Below are 11,888 nucleotides of genomic sequence, written 5' to 3'. Positions count from 1 at the left end.
TACATCAAATATCTTAATTGGAGTGGGATTTGGAAGTGGAGATTTTCTGTTGCCTCATGGTATCTCCTCAAACGTACTTTCTAGCACTTACTGTGCTCAATACAGTATATACATAATAGCATGTTACATATATGTTGACACAATTTCCTCTTTTTGTAAGCTGCATAGCTTTCAGAATCCCTTAATGAGAACCATTTACATAACTAAATAGAAGAACTACAAAAGAAGAGATTTTGTTCAAGTGAGATTGAATGCTAAAGGAAGATAAATTATTAAATACAAAATTCAGCACCACACTCAGCATAGCTTTCTGGTATAAGAGGTCAGTGAAAAGTTTCTGTAATAAAAAAATTAATTTCTTTCATCAAATGCACTTTTAATCATATTCAGAGGCTGATGATCTTTGATGTTTTACTAAACTTTAGTATCTTAGGCTACTTTAGAAAAACATTGATATTTTAAAAACAGTCATTAAGTACTGCATCTTGCTTCTACTGCATCCTAAAAGAGCAGAAACTGAAGTTCCCCATTAAAAAAATTCTCAATGTAAACTTATCTTCAGGTTTCAAAGAAGAATAAAAATCATGAGGAAATTTAAGAACTAGGTGCCTGTACACAGTAAGATATCACATTATGAGTTTGCTGGATTAGGAATTTTAGGTTTGCCCTTCAGTTTGAAGTCAGTGGCAGTATTTGCAAATCTTGTATCTGCAGGTTATCCTCAATGCAAGGAAATTCTATTTATACAGTTTTAGAGCCTGTGAGGTAATTATTCCTCAGTATTTTCCCTATAAAAACATGACAGCTCACCCTATTTTATGAAACATATTTGGATATGCTGACAATTATGTATTCATCATTGATTTTCCAGTATTTCACACTGTAAGTGGTTATCTGTGCGTTATATTTAAGATCATAACGGCATCTTCGTATATCCCTTTTGCAGTAGCATTGGTGGCTACTCAAAGTACAGGGCATCAGAATACCAAAGAAAACAGATAGAAAAAGAAAAATCTGAAATATTTTCAGTGACTGTTAGATGTTCAAAATAGTGTGCCCCAAATGCTGAACTGTCTTCAGAGATGTACAAGTACCATAGATAACCAAAGCTAACTCTAGGATTATGCTTTTCTTCAGTCAGTCTTGTGCAGGTGGACTTGAACGTCAAACAACACAAAGTAGACGTACTGCTAGTTCAGTTGCTAGTAGTTGTATTTCCCTTTAATTGTGTATTATCATTTCCATGACAAAAATAGCTTCCCATTGCTCCCAAGTAAAAAGAAACAATTACACGCCAGATTATGGTGAGACATCCATTTTTAACAAGATTTACTGTGAATTAAATGATTGTTTGCTGTATAAATATGTTTCAGAAGGCTAAGAAGTTATCCATCAGGAAGATCTGTATCATTTATTCATATGACCTTTAAATGAAAACTCACACACTGAGAACTCTTTCCACAAGCTAGATGAAATAAGTAATAAAATTTAACTCGGTATCATACAACAGCTATGGTTATCCTATAAATTTACTTTTCTCTCTGCAATCATAGCAATATTTCCTGATTTGTTTAAAGCTATTTGCATGCAAACAGCACCTCCCCTTCTCCCCAGTCCACCCCATTCGTAATTGATCACCCCCTCATTTTGCTCTTACATTTTGTGCAATATTTATTCTCCGACTGTATCCAGGCCTGCCAAAATAAATACTTAGCACTGGCAAACAGTATCCAAACAGCATACATTTAAACGTAACAACTACTGTAAAGAGGCTGGCGAAAACTAGTAACTGAGCCATTTCAAAACTAGGCTGGACGAAGCACCAGAGAACAGTATCTGCTGTAGGGAAGTACTTCACTACAAGACAAGAAGCAGAAGACGTAATACCTCTTTCCTCAACTAGCTTTTGTGATAATTATTTGCAATTACTTGTGTTTACTGACTGACACAATCCAACACAATGAAACTCATAAATGTCACAGGTGCTTTTGTTTAAATCAGTTGTGAAATAGTTCAAGGAGCTACATGCATCAAATTTTGGGGAAAGTTCACTCTTACAGACATTTTTCAAGCCCAAGATTTTTCAATGGATTTGCATGTTCTTTGAATGCACATTTCCAACTCTGCTTGAATGATGGAATATTCCCATTCTGCTTGTAACTTGTACAAACACAGATATTTAAAGATTAAGCGGTTCTTCAAAACAGAGAGTTTATTGTGAGTCACTTGTACCACATGAAACAATTCCAAGACCCCAAAGATAACACAGCAAGGAATCAGTGAAATTATAGTAACACATAGAAAGAAGCAAGAACAAGCAGAGTATTAAAAATTGTATAGAATTGTCCACAGAATTAAAATGGTGGTTATATGACACACTTGGCATGAGGATTATGACATGAATTTGTGAATAAATTGCAAGCTTGTCCCATCAAAAGGGGTTTCTGACATTTCCATTTGGCAATGACAATTTTAACAAGTTTTCATTTACTTTCATTTCATTGTTATCTCTTACAGTGAAAAGCTGATAGGTAAAAGCAACTCTATTCTACAGGTGAAATAAGAGAAGTGTGCAAAATTTTCTTCAGGGGCAGTGATGAAGCCTCTCTTGGTTTCAAAAGAGTTTTGCCCATTTACCCATAAGTAATTTGAGACATTTTTTCCTGCACAGCTACACAAAGTAAAGGAAACTGCTGTAAACAACACCACAATTTTTCACCATGTGAAATGTCTCTTGAGACTATCTTTGTGTCAAGCCTAGCTAAACTGATTCCAATTTTTTTGTTTAAATACAGTGATACCTATCAAGCATCTTGAAGTGCTGCAATTTTATAGGGTTTACATGTAAAGACAATAAATGAAATTCTCTCAAATCCCTGTGGAAGCTTCATGACCATTTCTCTGAAGAATATACTGTTTCCCCATAAGACAAATCTCCATACTCAGAGCTGCATAGAATGGTTTTGACCAAGATCAAGATGGCTGATAGGTATAAACTGCAAACCAGCAGCTAACTTACTGATTTATAAAGTGCTTTAGGCTATCTAGGCTTCTAAATGTTACCCAAAAAATGTAACTGGATCCTAATTTTCCCTAAGGATATACTTCTAAAATTGTACAAGTCTTGCCAAGGAGACATAATCACAGGTGAAATCAGTTCTGACAACAGTGCTGTAATCTGAACTCTAGATGTTTTCAGACGCCAGCGATGTCTGTAGGTATCAAATCACAACTCCATGCTTCTTTCCCTTTGAGGAAACATACTGGGCTCCTGTCTGCCCAGTTACGCTGTAATAATGACTAGCAACTGAGTCATAAATATTCTGCCCTGGGACGGAATACGTACCACTGTGAAACCTCGGAGGCAAGGCTCAGGTAACATAATGATCCACACCCAGCGAACTCAATAGAAATACGTCAATTTTCACTAGATTAAGACAGTCCCTCTTGGAAGATACCCCTTCTTCCAAGTAAGAAATAAACCATGCAGTTTTCCTGCTATGAGTATTTGTTTGCTTTATGCCCTTCAAAGTGGTGAGACTAGTTGCCTTACTTTTTTAAAACACCAGGTTTTTCTATTGCGATATACATTACAGCATAGAACAAGGTACTATTATTTGGGGAGCATGACTTCTTAGATATTATTTATCCAGCTAAAACAACATATACAACTCCCTTATTCTTTTCATCTATTCAAGTTAATCAAGCAGTAACAAGATTTTCTGTACAACTATCTGCCCTGCTCTGGGCAGGTTTTAACTAGGTGTGATGAAAATCTGCTAAATACAGTTTGTCCTTGGCTATGTTTACAGCCAAAGCATACTCAGTAGCATTTCAGCTGCACCTACTGCTGATGACACTTGTCACCAAGTAACTTTTCGAAGGAAGGCAAGGATTGAAAACTGAGGTTCCAACCACTGATACATCAATACAAACCTGGTCAATTACAAGTCAATAGAGTTACTCAGTTTTGGAAAAACGTGTCTGAGATCAGAATCTGTCACTATGTCTTATCTCATTTGCTGGGGCAGCAACCTTGCTCTTGAGAACTTGGGGAGTGTGCTGTCAGCCTGTGTGTTCAGCCCTCAGCTTTCCTGAAAAAATTAATGGCACAGAGCAGTTTGTTGTATGACTCTGCCAGATAATTGATTTCAGTAACGGTACTCTGTGTCAGTTATTAACTACTACAGTAGAAAACACGATGAAGTGGGAAGAATTGCAATGCAACACAGCTTTTGTCAACCATCTGATTTTAATATTTTCAACAGCTAAGTCTGAAATAAATGCATCTGGATCAAGAGACAAAGAATCGTTTATGTGTTCACTAAGCATCAGCTTGACTTTGATGAATGTGGTTTAAAACATCTGTTTTTACAGAATAGATGTTAATTTCTCAATTAATTGTGAAGTTCAAATGACAAAATTTTCCTTTTAGGAGAAAATGCTTTCTAACATACCATTATAATGAATCACTTCCATCTGTCTATTTGCACTGCATTTTCGACCATAACTACAATTGATGTAAACTTTAGGCACTCTGCTAAATGTAAAATGATAACCAGAATCATGACATCTAAGATACAGCAGCTGTATTAAAAGAGAAACATTTTAAAATATGTTGACATTCTAATGAAAAGTTAAAATCTCTGCTGACTCACAGCATATCCAGCGATACCAGTCATAAAGCAAGAACAGAATTTACATCTGAATGGTTTAAGTGGCCTGAAATGTTCTATCTTAATCAAAAGGTCATGAAAAATGTATGACTTCCAAAAATACGCAGCTGAAATGGGTATTGAATGATTTTTAAGAAAACTGCAACAGATTACAAGTCAACTGATTACACAAACTATATAATATTTTGCTATTTTGTAGAAATAAATGGTTGTAAAAGCACATTTACTCATTAATTTCTCAGTGAGATTTATGAAACATTTGGTTTGAATGGTGCACAGGGTGTCTACAGTTTGAATAGGAGACAATTCATTGAATTAGTCAGTGGGACCCCATTGAAATGACTCAGCCTACCAAAACTCTTATTTGCTGAAGGTTCATGGTGTATACAAATTAGAGCAGTTTCATGGACTACCACATCACTGCTGTGCTGAAAATTTGAAAGGTACTGATGAAAACTATTCATATATTTTCCTGGGTTTTAAGTATTTAATAAATTACTATAGGCTTCCTTTTTCTTGCCACAATACTCAAGACACAGTGACATTAGGTGAAATGCACTGATAGAAAAAGGTATCATCTGCCTTATGAGCTGTTTGTAGGGCTTTTTTAGGTGGGAGATTTTGAGAGTCAGCCTTACCCCACCATCAGGAGAAATGTTTGTCAGAAGGCTGTTTCTGATTGCCACTGGCTTTCTTGCCTCAAATACTTCAGATGGAGTTGACTGGGCTAGCATTCAACTGTGGGAAGAAAATTAAGGATTGAGCTCCCAATATCAGAGTGGGAAGTGCTTCATCAACTGGAGCTCTGGGTTTTGCCTCACATAAGTCTACCCTAAGATGTGCTTGGGATGGACCTTACCCTGACATCCCAGCCATGTCCCGGAGGAGAATGTGGACAAGTATTCTCCGCACACTTTGGCAGCCCCTCTTAAGACTCAGCTCCCTTGGAGCTCTTGACTTTGTCTCTCTTCTAACCCAAGAGTTAGGTAAGAGTAGTCATAGATTGCACCCTATCCAGAGACCCCAACCTATGGCCCAGAGGAGAAAGTTGTTAGGAGATAGCATCTGTGGAGTCTTCCCCAACCTTTTGCAGCTTTTAAACCCTTTTTCAACCCCTTTCAGCTGGAGCTGTTGGTTATGTCTCTCTTCTGACCTTAAACATAAGCCTAGGCATGGGATGAACTGTACCCTGAGGCACCTAGCCTTGTCCCAGAGAAACGAACAAGTGTTCAGGTGTGAGCTCCTTGCACAGCCTCCCCCACCATTAGTCTTCCCCCTTGCATCCCCAGTGCACCTGGAGCTATGAGCTTTGTGTCCCTCCTAACCCTAACTCTCACCCTAGGCATGGGCTGAGCCTTAGCCCTAGACTTCCCAGCATGGCCCAGAGGTAAGAATTTTTGGGAGATAATCCTTCTTCCACCCTTCCAGGGGAGGCAGGTGTTGCTACAAGAATGGGGTACTGGAAAGTATTTACCTGTGTCTTAGGCCAACCTGCAGACTATGTTGAGAAGGTCAAGCTGCCCTTCCCCGTTTTGTGACAGGTGAATTATAAACACAAACTAAGACCTCTGGCCTACTCTTTACAGGAAAAGTCCTTACATAAAAGAACAAACCATAACAAAAATAAAATGTCTAAGCATGTTCCCGAATTAGAGTTGGTTTATATCAGAATTTCTGCTTTAAAGGATATTTTGATTATCGGAACTATGCTTTTTGTTTCATGAGGTTGAAATGAGCCAATGTTGGTATTTGTAATGGTATTATATGATTATTGGGATAATAAAATGCATTATTTCTAATCAAGCATTGCTACTTTATCAGGTAGTTGAGGTTAGAAATATAAGCTTTTGAATCATGGGCAACAGGAAATTGAGCATTGGTAAAGATCAGTAGCTAGAATTTCTCAGTAAATTAATACTTATAAACTATGTTAGAGCAATCAGGCTAAGTGACTATGCAGGCATTCAAACAATTTCTTTTTGGGAAAAGGTGAATGTAATTTTTCATACCCGAAGGAAACGTCAATGAATGGAGATACAGAAATCCTCAAGCCTTCTAAGAAGGATATATAGCACATGGTACCTCATTATAATTATGCCTATGATGGCATTTTGTTTTCTCTGGGCATACACGTCAAACAGGTATGTGCGTGATGCCTAATGAGGTTAGTACCTTTGCAGAAGTTACAATTTACAGGTAATTTATTTTGAAACACTGCAGTAAGAAAGAACGCTATGCCCACACCTATTTCAACAGAAGATCTTTTACTGACCCTTTGGAGTGCAGGGCATGGGCAAATGCTAGCATTGCAAAGTAATTAATCAAAATGGGCCAAAGCATTAATAAAATGTCTAAAATGTCTCCATGAGTGACTGTGTGTTTATATGTATGCAAATGCAATGGAGGGCAATGCAGACAAGAAGTGAAATTTTGTGGTGATGACACTACTATTAATAGTTTCAAAACCGATCTTTTTTGCTCCCATGTTTGCAAAGAGCAATAAAAGCATTCACATTTCTAGTCATACTATTGTTAAACGCCAATTTATAACAATATGAAAGAAGGAAACCCCTCAATCAATGTTCTATAAGTAAATGTGCCTTAAAACAAATGCTTACATAAACAAAAATTGGATTATATTTGAACTATAGGTTTTCAAACAGACTAAAGTGCTGCAATCAACCAGATGTTCTTGTTGACGTGTTTGCAGCTATTGACTTATGCTCCTTCTCATATCAGTGACTGAAAGCTGATTCATATTCTCCCAGAATATAAATTTTAAAGAAAATAATTCTCCAGCTGAATTTGCATAATTGTAGAGATTCGAGCAGTGTCAGATAGCACACAGCAGGTAAAGATTTTGCATGCTGTAGTTAAACACTAATCTTTTTTTTTTCACTGTATATTGGAAGCTCTGATGCTAACACATCAGAATATACAACCTATAAACCCCAAATGTAAGGATAAATTTTCTGAGAAAAATTTGTATGGCATCTCCAAGTGCTCTAACATCTAGCTAAAACACCCCTATATGGCAACAGTCCTAAGAATGGTAAGATCATTTGCAAAGACTGCTCAATAAATGCATTTCTATACTAGAATATAAATATGAAAAGTCCTCAAAAGTCACAAAGAGTCTGAATAGAACTTGTGTGCAATTACTAAAAGCTGAATAGGGTTATTTTTATATATCATTAAATTTATTTGTAGGGGTGTATATATACATATATATGTATTCACCATCTACTTTTTAGTCACAGAAGAAAAGGAAACAGCTTGCTTAAGGGTCATGCAAAAGTGTGCATGTGGTAAACGCAATACCTTTGAGAAGGTGTCAAAGAGCACACGCTGGTCACATTGGAGTGTTTAGGTATATATGGATTGGAGGTGATGACTGACATGAGGAAAATCATACAGTCAGAGAGGTTACATGTATGTGTTGGAATAGCTGCTGGTGGTGGTAAGGGTTATAGGGATATATGTGGTGCTAGAGAGAATAAATTCCTGATGATGGGTTATAATGAATTGATGGTAATACTGCATGCATCTGTATATTAAAGTGGTGGGTAGTGATACTATGTATAATTGTGATGACGGTGGGCAGACAGTGATAACAAGATGTGTGAACCGTAGGAGGTGGTGGGTATGTATGGTAAAATGAGTAGGTTGCATGTGTGATGCTGAGTATAGTGGTGCTGTGGGGAGCATATAGCAGCATATGCACTATGGTGATATTTATACAGCGCAGACCTGCTGTTCTTGACAAAAGTAGTTGGTGGTCATAGGTGACGGCTTATGTGAAGAGGCAGGTTGATGTCCATACAGGTGTGGTATGCTCACACATATGAGTGGCTACAGCCAACAGAACAAACCATTACTGAGTATTTTGTATGTACGCCTGTGCTGAGCAAGCGTTGATGCAGTGAGCAAGTGTGAGGGTGTGTGCATTAGTGAGTAACCATGTCTGGTTGATACAGAACGGGCAGGTGGTAGTGGAATATGGAAATTGATTAAGTGGTTACGTGTAAGTATATAAGGACAGATTGTATGCATGAAGCAATAACATACAGGGAGATAAGAGAGATATTGCCCAGAAGGAGAGGTGTATGTGAAGGTCATACATTTAAAAAAAAACAAAACAAACCCAAAAAGTATGCTTGCCAGGGTATAGGGATGCAGTATTAGCAGTATTAGGACTATCTGCTGGTGTTCATCTGTGTTTGGAACGGGTGGTGCAGATGAGGCGTGTAAGGCAGCAGTGCCTGTCTGGAGATGCGTAGCTATGGGTGTATATGACTGTGTTTGTCTAGGATCAGGGTTTGTGTACAAAATAGCACAGTATGGGTCAATGTGTAGAAGCAGTTTGTGGGTGTATGGGTGTAGTGTGGGATAAGTTATTTATGTAGTGATGGCTACGTATATGTAGAAGTAGTGTGCGAATGGAGATAGTGTCAATGGTTTGTGTCATTGTATAGTGCTGAGAAGGGTTTATAGCCTCACCCTGTGTAGCTACAACCCTATCAGGGATATGCATATGTTTTTAAGTACAATATTAAGAGAGGGGGTTGTAGCGCTGGTGATGCAGCATGTGATGGTTGAGCTTGAAGTGATCTATCCAGTATGTGAGGGGACAGAAAAGTGGACAGATGGTGTGTTTGCATAGCAGCATAGCTAGGATGGTCTTGGCACCATTGTGGTGTAAACAGGAATGGCAAGCTGTAGTGTGCAAACTGGTGCCTGCACTGTTGGATTTATGATGGACAAAAGCAGAGCATGTGCTGGGGTGTGAGAATGGGGCAGGGGGGGCATGTTTCAGGACAGAGTGTGTGGAGAGAGGCAGCGCTGTAATGTGTTGGATGCTGCTAGTGTGTGATGGCTGGTGGTGGCGGTGGGACAGGACAAGGTAGGGGGCATGGACCTGTGTGGTGGTAGGAGGCATGGGCATTGCTGTTTTCAGGCAGTGCTGTGCACTTAGGGTTAAAGGTTATGTGGTCTGTCATAGTCAGTGCCATGCCTGGTGCCAGTGCCATGGGGTGGGCAATGCGCGTGGTATGGTGACAGGAGAGGGTTACAGCAGCTGTGTAGGCATGAGGCATGCCTGCCCACCCACCCATGACCCAGGCTTTTTTCCTAAAGGAGAAAGGATGGTCCCTTTGCCTGGGGTGCCCCTGGCCCGGTCTCAGGGGCTATGGAGGGGGAACAGTGCAGAATGGAGGGGGGGAGAGGATGCTGGCTGGGGACACCAGTGCGGGGTGGGAGGGCCGTGCAGGTGGGGGAAACAATACTGGAGGGGGAGAGCAGTGTGGGGTCGGGGGGCATTGCGGGGTGGGGGGGCAGTGGGGACTCAGAGGGGAGGCTGCACTCCGGCAGCCCCGGAGCTGCCAGAGCTGCCGACGGTCGGAGGGCGGAATGGGAGGCGGGCGGGCGGGAGGGGGGCGTGGGTTGGGAGGGACACCCACTTACGTCTCCTCCTGCATTTTTTTTTCTCTTTCCCTCCTCCTTTTCGTAGCTGGTGACGCGCCGCTGCCTATTAATCATTCACCAGCCGGGGAGCAGCAATTACTGCCACTCGGAGCGAGCGGCGCCGGCAGCCGCCTCCTTCCCCATGCCCGCGCCCCGGAGCCGCCGCGCCCGGAGCCCTGCCGGGATGCCGAGCCCGGCCGGCGGCAGGCGCCTGCTGCTCTGAGCCGGGGGCGGGGAGGTCCGGGCGGAGGATGCTCCCCGATGGCACCTGCACCAGGCTCCCGGGCGGTGCAGGCAGCGACAGCGGCGGCGGAGACAGCGGTGGCGGCGGAGCCGGCAGCGCCTCGGAGGAGGCGGCGGCGGGGGGCATGGACTCGGGCGGCAGGAACTCCTCTGGCGCCCCGAACAGCACCCTGAGCGAGTCTCAGGGCAGCGCCATCCTCATCTCATTCATCTACTCCGTGGTATGCCTGGTGGGGCTGTGCGGCAACTCCATGGTCATCTACGTGATCCTACGCTATGCCAAGATGAAGACGGCCACCAACATCTACATCCTCAACTTAGCCATCGCGGATGAGCTGCTGATGCTCAGTGTCCCCTTTCTCGTCACCTCCACCCTGCTGCACCACTGGCCCTTTGGGTCCCTGCTCTGCCGCCTTGTGCTCAGCGTGGATGCCATCAACATGTTCACCAGCATCTACTGCTTGACTGTGCTCAGTGTGGACCGCTACATCGCTGTGGTGCACCCCATCAAGGCAGCTAGGTACCGCCGGCCCACTGTGGCTAAGATGGTCAATCTGGGTGTCTGGGTACTTTCCATCCTTATCATCCTGCCCATCATCATCTTCTCCAACACAGCGGCCAACAGTGATGGAACGGTGGCTTGCAACATGCTCATGCCAGAGCCCACCCAGAGGTGGCTGGTGGTCTTTGTGGTCTACACCTTTCTCATGGGCTTCTTGCTGCCTGTGGTGGCCATCTGCCTCTGCTACATCCTCATCATTGCCAAGATGCGCATGGTGGCCCTGAAGGCTGGCTGGCAGCAACGCAAACGCTCGGAGCGCAAGATCACCCTCATGGTCATGATGGTGGTGATGGTCTTCGTCATCTGCTGGATGCCATTCTACATCGTGCAGCTGGTCAATGTCTTCGTAGAGCAGGATGATGCCACCATCAGCCAGCTCTCTGTCATCTTGGGCTATGCCAACAGCTGTGCCAACCCCATTCTCTATGGTTTTCTCTCGGACAACTTCAAGCGGTCCTTCCAGCGGCTGCTCTGCCTCAGTTGGATGGACAATGCTGCAGAGGAACCCATCGACTACTATGCCACTGCTCTCAAGAGCAGAGCATACAGCGTGGAGGACTTTCCCCCAGACAACTTGGAGTCAGGGAGCATGTACAGGAATGGCACTTGCACCTCCAGGATTACCACCCTCTGAGGAAGCATTCCTGCCCCCCCGCTTCCCTACTGCCCCCACAACAGGGTGAGCGAGGCCAGGGCTGTGGCATGGGGAGGCCGGGAGGGAGGGGGTTTCGGTCCTGCCCACCAACAGGGGTGTTTGGCACAAGAAGGAGCGAAGAAAAGAGAAAACTCCACGTCCTCGGTCTGCTGCCCCATCCCCCTCCATCTGCCTCCCTTGAGAGCGGGTGTGTTCGCTGATGCTTTGACACCCCCTTAGCAAATTGCCGCACTCATGGGTCGACTTAGGGCCTGGCAGCCAGGACCTGTCATCACCTGTCTCTGTATCT

General features: G+C 42.6%; 1 protein-coding gene across 1 annotated transcript; it reads left to right on the top strand.

The window, feature by feature from the left end:
* The first annotated feature begins 10,390 nt into the window (after positions 1-10,390).
* SSTR1 (somatostatin receptor 1) lies at positions 10,391-11,578 on the top strand. Its single transcript, XM_009814907.2, has one exon. It carries the CDS (start codon positions 10,391-10,393, stop codon positions 11,576-11,578), a length of 1,188 nt encoding a protein of 395 aa, XP_009813209.2.
* Positions 11,579-11,888: the final 310 nt, after the last annotated feature.

Source organism: Gavia stellata, chromosome 7 (genome assembly GCF_030936135.1).
Source record: "Gavia stellata isolate bGavSte3 chromosome 7, bGavSte3.hap2, whole genome shotgun sequence".
Taxonomy (NCBI): Eukaryota; Metazoa; Chordata; class Aves; order Gaviiformes; family Gaviidae; genus Gavia; species Gavia stellata.
This window is presented reverse-complemented; position numbering and strand designations above follow the sequence as displayed.